General features: G+C 42.0%; 1 protein-coding gene across 1 annotated transcript; it reads left to right on the top strand.

Annotated features, from left to right (window-relative positions):
• Positions 1-2,161: 2,161 nt before the first annotated feature.
• MRPL12 (mitochondrial ribosomal protein L12) lies at positions 2,162-16,582 on the top strand (the record flags this gene model as incomplete). The annotated part of the gene is made up of 10 exons (XM_015824156.2): positions 2,162-2,277; positions 3,430-3,616; positions 3,807-3,881; positions 5,532-5,666; positions 6,831-6,932; positions 14,529-14,648; positions 15,639-15,753; positions 15,842-15,890; positions 16,146-16,187; positions 16,539-16,582. Coding segments are annotated over exons 1-10 (922 nt in total), but the record flags the coding sequence as incomplete, so codon positions are not given.
• Between the last annotated feature and the right edge of the window lie 269 nt (positions 16,583-16,851).

Here is a 16,851-nt window from a genome sequence, read left to right as displayed (position 1 = left end):
GTATCTCTCTTAATCATGGGGAACCAGCATCATTGTGGCTGCTGAACAAGTGTTGTTCAGTTCTTTCAAAATTACTATCTACCTTTTTTTTGTCTTCAGCTCTACTCATATGGCCTAAATTAAACAGGAACATTGTTGTACATCAGTACAGTTGTCTCGTTTAAAAAAAGCCACATATTTTGTCCCTTCTATTCAGGCAATTTATGGAAGGTTTTAACTGCACTCACTTTTGCTACTGCATTATGGTCTTCCTGTCTGTTTTCATGCATCTTATGATCTAAAATTAGGACAACCTAAAGCCACAAACAATTTGGGGAGGGAGGGAGTATATAGTTCCTAAGATATACCTGGAAAGTTTTTTATCTAGTGGTACATAGTACTTCAGTGACAGGGCTTGTATTTTGAATTGTATCATTACTTTATGAGGAAGTCAATAAAAAAAAGATTCCTTCAGCCAAATCCTAATGACTTGACAGTAATACAGAACTGGTTTGCAATTGCCTTTCTCAGCTTTCCAGGGTAGCCTACAGCTTTAATCTATCCAAGTACTAACCAGGTCCAACCTTTTTCAAAGTCAGGGTTAGTTAGATGCTGTTGCAATAAAGAATTGTTAGGGTGAAACTAAAAAAAAAATTCTGCTATGGAAAATCCTACTTAATTTTTGTTTTTAACTATTTTTTTAATGAATGCCCAGTGACTATTGTTGCCATGCTGTTACAAATCCCACATTTTAAGTATACCCAAGAACAGGATATGCTATAAGACAGTGGTTCTCAACCTGTGGGTCGGGACCCCATTTGGGGTCGATCAACCATTTCACGGGGGTCGCCAAGCAAGGCTGTCCGCCATTTTTTTTGTCCGCCATTTTCCCCCCTTTTCCGGCAGATGCCTTACCTCCCTTGGGCTGGGCCAGCTGGTGGTCGGCCTGCTCCGTCTCTGCCGCTTGCCAGCTACGCCTCGGCCGGCGCAGGGGGCGGAACCACGCATGCGCGGCGCTCCCAAGCAGGGAAAGTCCTTGACTTACGACTGGTTGGGTAGTCCTCGACTTACGACCGGTTTAGTCCTCGACTTACGACCGGTTTAGTCCTCGACTTACGACCGGTTGGGGTCGTGGCATTAAAAAGGTTGAGAACCACTGCTATAAGACCAAACTAATATTCTCTCCTTTATTTTTGTGCCATGTTGATGATATTAGATGATAAAATTTAGAAAACACTATTGTCTGGAGAAGGCAGGTTGGGCTCCGTGTGTACATGCCAAGAATTTTTCCTGGGTCTTCACCCAAAGAGCATTTTATTTTCTGTATGAAACACAAACCTCTACATAACTTGTATTAATATGTGCCAATAAGTACAGTACGGTAACTCAAATGCAGTGTTTCCTGAAATAAACCTTTGTTCCAAGACGACTCTGAAATTGACGTGAAAAAAAAGCTGCTATAAGACGAACCGCAGGTAAACTGTGTCCCCACTTTCTCAAAATACTGTAATTGTTTTACTGCTAAACAAATCAAACATAATAGAAATAAAAATTTCCATCTATTTCACTATCTCGTGTCTGATCTGTTGATTTCACTGCCTCGGGCAAAATTTAAATTAGTCCTCCCTTGCGGAGCAGTAAATCATAAATTATAATTTTCCATCCTGTGAACCCTCTGCGGAGACTATAAATCTGCCGCCTGCGCACTCAAACTCCAGCCTGGAGTTGTTTCCGCTTAAGCCTCCGAATTGCGGAATATTCCTTGGTTGCAAATATTCCTTACCGTAGTTTCTCTTTGTTCGCCGAGCCTTGCAATGGCAGCTGGGTAACAAAGTTTGGCGCTGTGAAAAACAGCTTCCGGTTCCCACAGTTTTCATTTCTAACACTAGATGGGCTTGAATCGTCACATCCGCTTACCATCGAGATGCAACCCTGTAAACCAGGGGTAGTCAACCTTGGCTCTTTTATGACTCGTGGACTTCAACTCCCAGAATTCCTGAGCCAGCTAAGCTGGCTCAGGAATTCTGGGAATTGAAGTCCACGAGTCATAAAAGAGCCAAGGTTGACTACCCCTGCGGGTAAACGCTCTGTACATCACAGAGTCAAACTCGTTGGGGATTGGACGTTTCGTTTAACCAGAGAGATGATTGGAGAGAGAGCGTCCCCGGCGCCCTTTGCGGTGTGCACGCTGCAGAAAGAGGGGACCGTCGGTGTTTCCTTCCTGCTGCCTTTTGGAGCCGCCGCTATGGCCATGTTTCCCGCGGCCGGACTCGGTACCGCTCTCCGACTGTTACTGCGGTACGTGATAGGTGACCGATGCCCCAATGGAAAGAGAAGCGGGTGGGGGCGAACTAGAGGCCCGAACGCCCAAATAAAGGTCAAACGCCTGCCTCGCTTCTGCAGACGGAGCCCTTGCTTCGCGGTGCGCGTATAATTGCAGGGGGCCAGCGGAGGTTACTTTGGCTCCCTTTAAACAACTCTCGATGTGTGGAGGGAGAATTTACTTTGATAAGTCCTGAAGCATCCCTGAAAGGTCAGCTCTGTTACCCCAACTTGCTGAGGGGTCAGAAGCTGATGGTGGATTCCTGTAAGGTGGGGTGAGATCTGAACGAGAAACTTTCTGACTTGGGGCTCTGGCTAGTAGAGAATAAGTCTAGACCAGGGGTAGGCAACCTCGGCTCTTTTATGACTCGTGGACTTCAACTCCCAGAATTCCTGAGTCAGTCATGCTGGCTCAGGAATTCTGGGAGTTGAAGTCCACGAGTCATAAAAGAGCCAAGGTTGACTACCTCTGGTCTAGACTATGGGTGTGTCCAGGTAATATCCATAAATAAGTTCTAATAGATCATGCGGGGCTTGTTTCTATTGTTGCCAAAAATATTGAATTAAAGCAGGCATATTTTATCTGAGAAATTTCTTACCATGGATAAAATGCACATTTAAAATAAATTTACCCACATTAATCCCTAATTATTAAAAACAGTCTGTCCTTTCTCATGTTGAAACAGGCTAGCAGAGCAGACTGTTGTAAAAAAATGAAAACGAATCATGCAAAATTGAAAAATTAGACTTATGCTACAGTATATTATAGTTTACCTTTTGGTTGGCTGTTTTAAATTACTTGAACCGCACCTTTTGCGGTATGAAAACTAATCATTATAAAGCTCCTACCATGTAATATTTCAGGCTATTAAAAGTAGTCACTGTTTCTGAAACTGGATTATTTCTAAAATGGAATTTGTCAAAATTTGCTAATAAAATAGCTGGGGAGATTTCCCCCCCCCCTTTTCTTTTCAATAGAATATTCACCAACCAATATTGATCTTCTCCCCCTACCATCTTGGTTGCCTTGTTATCCCTCCTTCATCTTTTCAACAGATATTTTTCATTTGCATGTACCTGTGTGTTGGGAAATGTGAACTGCAACTTTTGTTCTCTGATTTTCTACAGGCAGCATCGATCACAAGCTTGTGCTATCCGGATGCTGAAGACTACATGTTCAAAGTGTAGTGAAGTCTTGGCAAGTCCCCGTATGGATGATGCCCCAAAAGAATATTCACCCAAGATTCAGCAGCTAGTTCAGGACATTGCTAACCTGACTCTCCTAGAGATTTCTGACCTCAATGAGTTGCTAAAGGTACCATTTTTTACATTGGAAACTGGGTGATTAATAGATCAAAGATTAAAAAGTGATAGTAGACATTTCCTGCTGTTTGTAGCTTGTTTTTCCTTATAGCGATGGGGCATGGTACTTTGCGTTATAATCCCTGCTTCAGTATTACAAGTGATGTAAAAGATGGATAAAAATATGTTTTCTATATTTACAGAAAACTCTCAAGATCCAAGATATTGGACTTATGCCAATAGCCGGGATGATGCCAGCAACACAGTCGGCAGCACCAGTAAGCAAACAGCTTTATATCTTGTCATTTACCTGAACCAAATGGTAATTGTTTTTGGACAAGGGTCTGAATGCACCTGGTTAACAAATATACATTGTTCTTGAAGAGGTGGGTATGAAACTTGCAAGCAAGAAGGTGAAAGGCGCAGACAGACTGCCGTTCATCATTTGATATTTAAAAGAGCTGATGTATGGTATAATGAAAATAACATCACAGTAGGTATTCATAATGATAAGAAATTGTAATAAACTCCTGAAAGATTGGCAGTATAGAATGGGGCAAAAAGATTTATAAATTATGTTCAGGAGTTCAAGTTAGCTACTTCTCTATGCAGCTATAGTTTTACTGGATACTTTTCAGTCCCAAGAGTGATTCTAAGTTAAGCAGTATAACATATTTATTATAATGGATTTAGCAGCTATTTTTTTCAGCTGTCCCTTTTAGATATTACTATGTCTCTATTGCTCACTTGTGTAATGTAATTTGCTATTAAAGCTTTGCATCATTAAATATGGAATAAATATCTTTGTAGTGCCCCAATTTTTCTAAGATCTGCTTCCTGACTAAAAGATTGTATGGATTTGAGTGAATCAAGTGAAAATATTTTTAAATCTTTAAGAAATTCATCTCAAATTTTAAAAGTGGTTGCTTAGTTTTACGTCCAGGGAGTTCCCAAAACAGTCTTATAGCAGTTCTCAAAATCTGCCAGATTCAGTGGGATATCTGTAGTAATTATGGATAGATGCCTTTTAGAGGCTACTCCATTCTCCCTGCTGTTTTATATCACTCTTCTCAAGTTTGCTGTTTGATCTTCTCTCCATTTACCAAACAAAAAGGCACAAGCAGCACTACTTTTCCTTTTATTTTTTCTTTCACATTTTGAAAATATTTGGACTTTTACTGGGGTGGGATAGTGATAAAAATTTCAAAACGTGAAGATGAAGTAAAAATTTGACAAATATTAATTACCCAGGAATATTAAACCTGGATAAAACTAGGGACTACAAAGTCTGCAGCAGACTTAGCATGCATAAGAAGGAGCACATACTAGCTCTTACCTGAAATAATTCATTAGCAATTTTAGAAATATTTTAACCAGCTCCATAGAGAGGAGGGAAGGAAGGAGAAAAAGAAAAAGGAAGGAATGAGAAAGAAAGAAAGAAAGAAAGAAAGAGTCCTTAAAGTAAGGGGATTTTTCCAAAGAAAATAGCATGCAGGACATCAATTTCTCAGAAAAGGAGATTGGAATGTTTAAATTAAGATTAAGAAAACAAGCCTTTTCAATGATGGAGTTTTCTTATTCTATCCTCTCTTTTCCATGACCCGAAGAGAAATCAATGAGTTTGTTTGGGGAAAAAACTTGCTTCTTACTAGTCAGAATTCATTTTTTGGCTTTTGTTGTGATCATTCCCGCTGCCTGGAGAAGATGTGAGTTATCATTTGTGATTAAATTTAGTCAGCTTGGTTGCAGAGCGTAAAGTCACTGATCAGACAAACAAAAAACCAGAATGAGATTGATTTCTTAATGTGGATGGGCAAATATGTTTCATTAGGTTTATCAGTAAAATATCAAAGTTCTGGAGAAATGACAAAAGGAACACAACTAATAAAGACTTGCATTATTGTTTCTCTTTCCTTTTTATCTGCTAGGCAGAAGAAGAAGAAGCTGTTGAAAAAGTAGAAAAGATCAATTTTACAGTGCGGTTGACTGGGTTTAAAGCTGAAGACAAGGTGAAAGTTATCAAGGAATTAAAGAACCATGTGGAGAACATAAACCTTGTCCAGGTAAATTGTTCAGACTATATTTGTTCAGATTATACTATTAAGGGGGAATATCTGTTTATTTGAAATGCTTGCAGAATACCCTGATGCTTAGAATCATGGGAGCAACAGTTCCCTGTATAGTAACTGTTCATTTAATAGAACTATTTATGCTGCCTTTTGAAGCATAAGGAGCCTTACACTAATAGCACAATGGTTAGGAAAATAAACAAAATGGTGATCAGCAAAGTTAACATTGGATGGAAATATACTTATTGCTTGCTTAAAAAACATAAACAAAGGAGTGAGTTATACATCTTGGAAGCAGGTTCCACAGTTAGTGCTGACACTGAAAATGCCATACCTTATGCTACTGCTTCCCTTGATGACATAAACTAGTGGAAACTTTAGTGATTACAGTAATTTCTTAGCTAGGTCTGGCAGGTAGATGCTTTCCTCCAGATACTGTGGTCCCAAAAGATATAGGGTTTTATAGATAGAAATCAACATCTTACATTGTGCCTGAGAATGAATAAGAAGCTAATTCCAAGAAGTAGGGTTAGTATAATATGTTCCATAAGAGACATATTCTAAAACATGTTACTTCTCTTAACCGCCTTAGTTCATTTCTAAACTTGATTTCCATAGAAGTCTTATTGTAATTTTTTGATGTTGCCAGTTGGGGGCAGATGTTGCCAATAGAGACTGAAAAAAGATGATGTGGAATGAGCCAAAGTAAAATTAAGATCCTCAGATAGAGTGTCACATGGTCTGTCATGAATCATGCAGCTCAGTGGTATCTATTGAGAAAGCGGGGCTAAAAAAAAAAGGCAAGTTGGCAGAAAGGTCACAGCAAGGTGAACCTGCACCCTTGTGTGTGAATGTATACAAAGGCACAGGACTTACATCACTTTCCCCTTCTTGCCTTTTTGACCTTGTATGCATCTCCACCCTTCCTCCATGCAAATGAAGCTGGTAAAGCTCCAAAGATGATTTCCTCAAATCTTTGAATTCTGTTTACTAAACCCTAGAACCATAACTTAGGAAATGTTTCTTTGGAAAGATGTTGGGGCTCTGCATTGTCTCCTCAAATTCAGGAAGTAAGTAGAAAGTATATGGAGACAAAGACTATATTAGCTGAAGTTTCTCTTGAATGTTGTGTTATCCTTTTCATTTTCTGTCTTGTAGGCAAAGAAGTTGGTGGAATCTCTCCCTCAAGACATCAAAGTAAATGTTCGTAAAGAAGAAGCAGAAAAGGTTAAATCAGCTCTGGAGGCAGCTGGAGGCACAGTTGTTGTGGATTAAAGAATCTGCCTGTCTGCCAAAGGACTTAAAAGCAGAGCGGGGGACGGACCCTCTGTGTCAGCCATCCCTTAGGACTGGTGGTGGAGTACTGTGCGGTTCCAGGAAAGTTGCTCTGCCCCATTTTTTTCTGCTGTGCAGTTTCCCACAGTGATGGCTCAGTGTATAAGAAATCTTCAGCACACCTTGCAGTCTGCTATGTGGTTAAAAACCTGTATTCATAACGAATATACATGATGGATAACACCTGTAAAACATGTGTGATGATCCTTTCTTGCATGTTATTGTTGTTTTCCATCCAGCAGGTTTCTCAAGATTGTGTGGGTATTTGGACCATTGCCTCTTAACTTGCAGATTTAATCATTTGTGGGAGCAGATGGGTGGGATCTTTGTAGATTTTGGGTCATAATCTAAGATTATCTTTCCAATAGGAGGTGTAAGCAAAACTGATTCTCTTTTAATAAAGAAGGAAAGCAGCGTGGAAATGTTAGCTTTCCCTGTTGTGACTTGCTAGAATTAGTAGAAAAAATATTCTTTTTCTTCCTGAAATGTTTCCAAATCCGGGTAGGTTAAACTTAGGTAGGGACAGTACCTTCTGCAAGTCCCTTTGTGTAACTTTTTTTGATCCCCGAATATCCATATTAGGGAAGATGGCTAGACCCCTCAACTTTAGCCATCTCCCCTGATTGATGACTGTTCTCTTCTGTGGGTGGCCCTTTTCCTCTCCCCTGCCCTTAATCCCTTTTGGTATGATTTATATCAGCACAGCCTACAACAGACATGTCAAACTCGCGACATCACATGACGTCACGGAACATATCGGGACAGTTTTGCCATTGCCGGCAATGGGGTGGGCACGGCTTCCATTGGCCGGCAGTTTGACACCCCTGGCCTACAACTATCTTTTCCTTGGCACTTGCTGGGTCTTGCAATATGGTGGTTTGCTCAATCTTGGCTCCTGTTTGAAGATTTGATATAAGCCATTGTTCTGGTCAAAATGAATATTCTTAGTTTGCTTTGGATAGTTTACCCAATGGAACAAGCTGTGGTTTTAGTCCAATGTCCATGTTGTTGCACTTTCATTTAAAGCCAAGCCAAGGTTATTCTGTCACATAAATTGCTAGCTAGGGTCTGCAACTGTCATTGGAAAGCAGCAAATTACATCCTTCAAGACTGGAATGATAAGAGTATGGATGGAATGTTTCATCCTAAATACTGTTTTTTCTGTTGTCTGATCAAGATAGTAAGATTACTCAGAATATGTAAAACTATCCATTTTTCTTAATGCATTTGTGGATGCTCTTAAAGCAATTTGGAACGGCTTGTCTTCAGAAGTTACGGGTGCTCCAGCACTAGAGGTTTTTTAAAAAGAAATTGGACAACCATTTGTCTGAAATAGTACAGGATCTCCTGCTTGAGAAGGGGGTTGGAGTAGAAGACCTCCAAGGTCCTTTCCAACTCTTAATTAAGAGAGTGAGCAAGGGATTCTTTTTACATAGAAAGTAAAATTATAAATGGCATCCCTGGTTAACTCAAAGAGCCAACACTCTGGTGGTACTGGAAAAAGTCGAGCAATTGTGTGCAAAATGTTTCAGTTGTGTACTGCTTTAAGTCTGAAATAGACTGTTAACATCATTTTGAAAGCATTTTGCACTTGAAACAGTTCTGAAATGATTGAGCCCTTTTCAAAATAATTGTTTCAGATGCAAAATGGTACAACTGGAAGGTTTGCACACCTTTATTCAGTTCTAGCAGTAAATCATGCAAAGTGGCTGGTTTAAAGAAAAGAAGAAATAGGGGTGACATGATAGCAGTATTCCAGTATCTGAGGGGCTGCCACAAAGAAGAGGGGGTCACGTTATTCTCCAAAGCACCAGAGGGCAGGACAAGAAACAATGGTTGGAAACTGATCAAGGAGAGAAGCGACCTGGAATTAAGGAGAAACTTCCTAACAGTGAGGACAATTAACCAGTGGAACAGCTTGCCTTCAAAACAATCGTGGACGCTCCCATCACTGGAGGTTTTTAAGAAGAAATTAGAGAATCACTTGTCTGAAATGGTACAGGTTCTCCTGCTTGAGCAGAGGGTTGGACTAGAAAACCTGCAAGGTCCCTTCCAGCTTCTATTCTATTCTAAAATGAACGCCATCTTAGGAACCTTGGACCACAGATTGCCTTGAAGATGACTTTGCTGCAAGATATACAGTGTTCAGATTGTTAATGCCAAAGGTGATGCTATAGCTCCATAGCATACAGGTTTTACGGTACCACAAATACATTTATTATGGCGTAAATATTTTGGGATTACAAATCACCTAACAAATGAAGAATTACCTTCAATAGGAAGGAAAAAAAATGAAATGATGGAAAGGAAAGAAGCAATAATGCCTATTTATTACTAGCCAATGCAGTAAAGGCAAGAACACAAGCATTCTAGGATGTATGCTATAGTTTTAAAAAAGTTAATCCTGATTAACCCCAAATTAGCAATAACTTGATTTTTTTTCTGATCAATTGGAGGAAGCAAAATGAAGCCTGAAATGCCAGCGTCACTTGTTGATCACTGTGTGGTCCCAAAGGCCTAGCCCAGTGTTTCTCAACCTTGACAATTTTAAGGCATGTGGACTTCAACTCCCAGAATTCCACAGCCAGCGATGCTGGCTGTGGAATTCTGGGAGTTGAAGTCCACATGCCTTAAAATTGTCAAGGTTGAGAAACACTGCCTGTTACCTTACACTGTAAAGGTTCCTAATACCAACAATGTGAAATAAAAACTGCACAATTTATGTAAATGTTAATTTCAGAAAGCAGTAACTCCGTGGACTTATTCCATGATCTCAAGAGTGTTCCCTATATGAACTTGGTATATGACAGCACGCGGAATTGTGTGAAAGACTATGTGCCAACCCAGGAAAAGCGTTTATTTAATTTCCACACGCCCATTTCGCCTAAGTGGGAGGTTTACAACCACGGATGAACCGGTGTGATTGAGCCTTTCCTTTAGTTCTTTTTTTGGGGGGGAGAATCTATGCAATCACTAAAAATCGACACCAGCTTAATCTATATCCAATAACGTCACAAAATAGTTTTAGGCGGCAGTCTTACAAACGTGCATGAGGAAAATGAGTTTCGCGGCTCGGTCAAAATGTTTTCGGAGTTGCCTTCTTAGACTTTAATGACAATAATCCCGGAAGTGCGACTCCCTCCGCGAAAGAGAAGCCCGGGCGGGAACCAGTATAAGCCCGGGAAACATCTGGCCCCTCCTGCAGCTGCGCACCTTTGGCCTCACGGTTGCTCTTTTAAGCACTCCCTCCTTCGGCATTGCCCGTTTAAGGCCGCCTCTGTCGGCATTGCCTGTTTAAGGCCGCCTCTGTTTTCTGTCGGGTGTGGAGCGGAGGCTGGGCTGCCGGATCCCAAAGGCGGAGGGGAGGGATCAGCAAACGCACGTATCGCCGGCAGGATGGCGGAGAAACGCGTGTCCCGCTGGTACTTCGGGGGCCTGGCCTCTTGCGGGGCTGCGTGCTGCACGCATCCTCTGGATTTACTCAAGGTGCGTCCGGGGAGGGAGGGAAGTCTCCTGCTCGGCCGCTTGCTTGTCTTGCAGCCGATTTCCGGGGAAAGCCTCTTTACAGCAGGCTGCGATAGTGCTAATGACTAGGTCTTCCCAGCAGCTACTTCCTTGATCAGTTCAGGGTCCAGGTCAGAGCCGCTACCTGAGGCCGTGCGCGTTGTGTGGCCAGAGGCGGATCCCCATTTGTTACCGTGGCTGCAATGGTTGCCCAACTGCCATTTTGGCGCCTTTCGGAAGCGCTGCCTCCTTCCATTCATCTCTTTGCTGCTGGAGAAATTCGCAATTGCCCGTGCGAGAGGCAGGCGACGACAAGGAGAGCGGACTGGCACCCGTGGCTGTGGTGCGATGCTGGGGCTCCCTCTTCTTGACTATACAAGCTCTCTTCCAGAAAGGCTTTGCCCAGGAGCCTTAGCGAGGAACTTGAGAGTGCCTTCAAGTTGTCGCAATGCTGAGGTCAAGCACTAAGGCAAAGAAATGTGTTCCTCGCCTCTTTTAACATTTGTGTAGCTTTTCTACTTCCCACAGTGCCTTAGAGGAGGAGAAATTGGGCAATGCTTTCTTGCTTCAATTGCCTGAGAGTTGTTGGACTAGGGGGATAGGCAACCTTGGCTGGCTTAGGAATTCTGGGAGTTGAAGTCCACAAGTCATAAAAGAGCCAAGGTTGCCTCCCCCTGGACTAGGTCATTGACTGAGGACTTCTGAAAGAATAATTCAATTTTTCTCATCTAATTAACGTACCAAAACATTTCTTAACAAAGCAACAGATCCTGGTAAACTACAGGTAGTCCTCAACTTATGATCTCAACTGAGCCCAAAATTTCTGTTGCTAAGTAAGACATTTGTAAAGCCAGTTTTGCCCTATTTCACAACCTTTCTTGCCACTGTTGTTAAAGTGAATCACTACAGTTAAATTAGTAACATGGTTGTTAAGTGAATCTGGCCTCCCCACTGACTTTGCTTGTCAGAAAGTCAGAAAAGAGGATCACATGACCCCGAGACACTGCAATTGTCATAAATATGAGTCAGTTGCCAAGCGTTTGAATTTTGATCATGTGACCACGGGGATGCTGCAACAGTTGTGTGAAAAATGGTCTTAAGTCCCTTTTTTCACTGCCGTTGTAATTTTGAACAGTCATTAAATGAACTGTATTTTTTTTTAGCTTGAAACTTTATTGCCTGATAGTGAGAGTCTTCCTGTCTTTGCATACAAGCCTCAGTTCTTAGTGGATATACCAGAATTGCACATGCAGCAATTCCCTTTGAAATACAGGTAGTCCTCAATTTACAACAGTTTGCTCAGTGACTGTTCAAAGTTATAACGGCATTGGGGCAAAACTCTCAAATGTCTCACTTAACAACAGAAATTTTGGGCTCAGTTTTGGTCGTAAGTCGAGGACTACCTGTAAGAGGATATAGTTGAGAAACATGTATCTTGCATGGGGGGGGAGTTTTTTGAATTGCAGATTTATTAATCATGTTTTTTTAAGAATTGGTGTTTAAGCCATCTGAAGAGTAACAAATTGCTATGCTTCAGGCTGTTTATATGATAAAATTTTATCTTTAGCAGATGAGGTGAATTTCAAAGCATGATAGTTTCCAGCCCTGTCCAAAACATTCTGAACTCCTATTCTTTCCCATGGAATTCTACATGGCATTCTAAAAATGGTTGTTCTTAAGGCTGCCTGGTGCTGGGTTTTTTGGCCATGCTTGCCAGAAATTCAGATAGTTGTAGCCCCAAAGCCTATGGAGGGCAACAGGATGCAGAAGACTGAGAGAACAACAGTGGTATCCATAGCAGAACATTGACCCTGCTTGTAGTAGCTCTGGTATATCCTTGGGACACTTATCAAGGTCAACCCATAGAAAAGACTAGAGGTGACATAAATTGGTCCAGCTGTTCAATCTGTTCAAGGCAGTTTGCTTTGGAACAAGTGCTTTGAGGGCTTTGCGATTTCCATATCCAGCCTCCGGAACGTTTCCAGATCAAACCTGTTCTATAATCTCACTCATGCCTTCCTCTTCTCAAACATTTGGCACACTTAAATGTGGTCTATGTGGAGGAAAATTCCACTTGCTTGTCATTGCCTGGCTGTTGGCCCCTTCAAGTCAGCACAAAGGTGCTAACTCCTGCAGAATTTTTCCTCCTGCTGCATGGATCCTTTTGTGTTCCTGACCTGCTGGCCTGGCTGCTTGAGGAGCAAATTCCAATTTCATGCTCTACAATAATCTTTGAACTATCATTGGAAATTTGGTACAATGCCCATCTTAGTCATAACTAACTTTTCATTGCCCTCTCCTGACAGCAGATACTTCTGTAGCTTCATCTAATATGTATTCTCATCACAGGCTTCTTCAAGTCATTGATTAGTTAAAGTAGATGTTCTAGATAGTACCCCCAATTGATAAACCACGTTGCTAGAAGTCTCGGGGTATGGCATCCTAGTGCCTGTTCCCAGCTACTCATTAGGCTTTCTGCCCTTAGGACTCCTCTCATACTGGGTGGAATGGAAGAACATTTGTGCTGCTAGACTGAGAATGTTTGTGTTTCCTCCTGGTATCTCCTACAGTACATACCATCTATTCTCCTCTTTGTCTTGTTCGGCTCTCCTCCTTCTACAGGAGGAAGAATAATCTGCAAGTCAAACAGCCCTGCTGTGTTGTTTGATTAACTTTGAGGGCCTTTCACCTAGAACTTGTATGGTTGTATTATTAACCTGAACTGCTCTATAGCAGCATAAAATAGAGCAACAGTTAAGTTGGATTTCATGCTGCAGAACTGGATAGCTTAACAAGCTCTCAATGTTGCCAAGTCCTGTGCAAACCTTGGGGTCCTTTGCACTGGCTGGAAGATGTGCTGTAGCTTTTCACTGTTAAAATATCCAAAGTTAACGGTGCTAATTATATGTGCAGTGAGGAATGCAGGACAGAGCTCTGTCAAAAGAAGGAGAAGAAGTGAATTTGGAGTGGTTGTAACTGGTGCTTGGTGCTTCTGGATAGATCACGCATGTCCAACCCGCAGGCTGCATGCAGTCCTGGAAAAGCTAGTAATACGGTCCCCCAAGATTGTAAACTTTTAACATTATGTGATTTATATACATTAACTATATTATATATTTTATATGCGGCCCGAGACAATCCCTCCTCACTCAATGCTGTCTAGACAACCCAAAAGGTTGGACACCCAAGATAGATGTTTCCATTTGAGCAGTTAACAAATCCTGTTAGAGAGGAAGAATTTTATTTTAGAGAAAGGTAGCTGAAAGCCAGCCAGCCTGGAAGAAAGAAAGGAATCCAAGTGTTTTTATCTAGATCAAAGGTATTACTTCTTATGTAAAACTGGAAAGATCAGACATAGCTACTGGGAATCTTTTCTCTTTAGGCCTAGGGCAAAATGTCCTCTTTAAGCACGAGCGAGTGGAATCCAGCCCTGGTTATTCTTTGAGTACAAGTTTCAAAGCGAATGTTAATATGAGCTTGTGGGATCTTGTGATAGAGAGATAGAGGCAATCTTATGGGCTTTTTGCTTCTGGAGTGTTACATTGTCTTCTTATTTGGCCTGGGATGCCCTCAGCAAATGATATCCAGAAAACATCAACCTAACCCAGTGGTGGTGAACCTATGGCACGGATGCCAGAGGCAGCACTCAGAGCCCTCTCTGTGGGCATGCGCGCCGTCGCCCCAGTCCTAGGCCTTCAGCTGGGTTTTATAAAACCTTTTTGCTTTAGACCTCCACCGTCATGTGCAAAAAAAAAAAAAAAAGGTTCAGTCAATTTCAACTTCTCGCGGGAAAAAAAAAGATCTTGCAAAGTTGGAATTGATTGATTGAACTTTTTAGTCCCACCCAGTCTGCCGTTACCACCACAGCCACGCCCACCCAATGGGCTACACCCAGCCAATGGGCCACACCCACCCGGCACTCGACGATGCATAAGTGGGTTTTGGGTTGCAATTTGGGCACTCGGTCTCTAAAAGGTTCGCCATCACTGACCTAACCTATCTACCACTTCTACTTAGGTTCATCTGCAAACTCAGCAGGAAGTGAAGCTGCGCATGACAGGGATGGCTCTACGTGTGATTCACAACGATGGTTTTCTAGCTCTCTACAATGGGCTCAGTGCCTCGCTTTGCCGACAAGTGAGTGTTTGGCTGTGGCTAAGATGGCTTACTTCATCACCTGCCGTCCCGCTCCTTGTGTCCTGTGCCAGCTTCTTGCTTTCACCATTGGCAATGACAATTCAGCACTTCTGTCCAGCATTCTAAAAATATACATTGAGCATTCCAATGACATTCAAGTTCCTGACCAACCGCTTATGAATTTTATGCACTCTCTGAAACTGTTGAATTGTAACAAAATACCTGTAAAATATTAATGATGGAAGATAGAACAGTGTTTGGTACCCACAGCCATGTTGATAGATCAGGCAAACTCTAGGTATGGAAATTTCTGAAATAAACCTGTGTGTTTCCAGAGTTTAGAAGAATTGGGTAATGTGTGCAGATGAGAATAAACTCGGAGCTGCAGCAATTAATTATTTCCACTTCATAATATCTTGACAGTGACGGGTTTTTTCCTTCTGCACTTTAAGATCTTTGTTGCTTTTTTCACATACTCCATAAACGTCCTGCAGAAGATGATTCTTCAGCCTAAATCGGTTGTTCTGTATTATGCCGGTTGTAATGCTGGTGTTTGCGATTTTCCTCATTAAGCAGGATCTGAAGAAAAAAGAGAGGTTCACTTGCAGTCATGCTTGCCATATGTTTTTTTTACAAGCACAAGAGCAGGCAAATTTAGCCAGGGCAACTTTTCTTTTAGCAATAATAAGAAAAAAACAGCAGGCAAAACTTTGACACTGTTTTCTCATCTTCTGGTGGGGTGTGCCTTGCAGGAGGTCGGAGCACAGAAATAGAACAGGCATGTCACGCTTAAACTTAATTTGTTTATTTTTCTATTTACACATAGATTGCTAAACATTATTGCTGCCCAATTTGGGCACTGCAATTGGGAGGAATCAGCACAGATAGAGGAGGAGGGGGAAGAGATTACATGTGACTTGTGAACAATGGATATTTGTGATTCTGATGAGCCATTGCCACATCCCCTTGTGACTCTTTCTGCTTCTTCAGATGACGTATTCTCTCACCCGCTTTGCCATCTATGAGACGGTGCGAGACAGCTTGAGCCAGGGTGCCCAGGGTCCAATGCCCTTCTACCAGAAGGTTCTGCTGGGTGCAGTAGGAGGTGAGCTGGGGCTTGGCAAGTACAGAAGGAAGGGTGAGGACAGATCAGACTGGGTGGTCGTTTTTCATCTCCTATCCTTTGGTTGCAGGATTTACTGGTGGATTCGTGGGGACTCCAGCTGACATGGTGAATGTCAGGTCAGTTTTTCCTTCTTCTCCCCAGAACTCAGTGGGTTAATTCTTAGGAGGATCCTAAATTAGTTGGGGGTAGAGAAGGATTTTATTTTGTCAAGAGCAAGTCTACAATTTGGTGAAATCTGTACTCTTGGGACATTCTGGTGTCTCTACTTCTTAAGGTTTTTTGGAGCAAACAAAACTACCTGGTGGAGTGCTTGAAGAGAGATGTGTTTTTATCTTTCTGAGTCTCAACACTGCTGTCATGTTCTTTTCCAGAATGCAGAATGACATTAAGCAGCCGGCACACCTGCGACGCAAGTAAGTATCGGGGCTGTAGTCAGATGCAGAAAATGAACAAATACGGGGAAGGCAAAGAAGAGCTTTGGGGAAAGGAAAGGCTATGAGGCCTGTCTCTGTTCAAAAAGGACTCTTGAATATGCATGACCACCGAGGGACAACATTGATCTTCAGATATCCATTCTCTCAAGTTAAGATCTCTTTTAAATTGGTGGCAATCCCACCACAGATGCCTAAGTCCCATCTTCCAGAGTCCTCAGACAGAAAATGGGATTAAAGTCTCTGATAGTAGCCTGCTGGGGTAGTGAGTGCCTGTCAGAATTACATAAAAATTTTGATGAAAGCTGTTGATTATCTCTTCCTGCTTTCCAGCTACTCCCATGCCCTGGATGGCCTGTATCGGGTGTTTCGTGAAGGTAAGAATGTAGTCAGTGTACAGCCGAAATGTATTGTGGCTCTAGGAGACCCTTGCTGAATTAAGCTTACTTGAAGGGGAAAAGAATCCACTGAGCAGAACATACTATAGTAGAACTTGTGGGCAACTAGTGGCCCTCCAGGGAGAGCTACATTATGACTTTTATGGGTCTTAGGCATTTTGGTCTTTATGAGCCTCTTCCTCTAGAACAGGGGTGAGGAACTATGGCCCTTTTATGACTTGTGGACTTCAACTCCCAGAATTCCTCAG

The sequence above is a fragment of the Protobothrops mucrosquamatus genome, unplaced genomic scaffold (genome assembly GCF_001527695.2).
Source record: "Protobothrops mucrosquamatus isolate PMUCROS unplaced genomic scaffold, P.Mucros_1.0 scaffold2142, whole genome shotgun sequence".
NCBI lineage: Eukaryota > Metazoa > Chordata > Lepidosauria > Squamata > Viperidae > Protobothrops > Protobothrops mucrosquamatus.
This window is presented reverse-complemented; position numbering and strand designations above follow the sequence as displayed.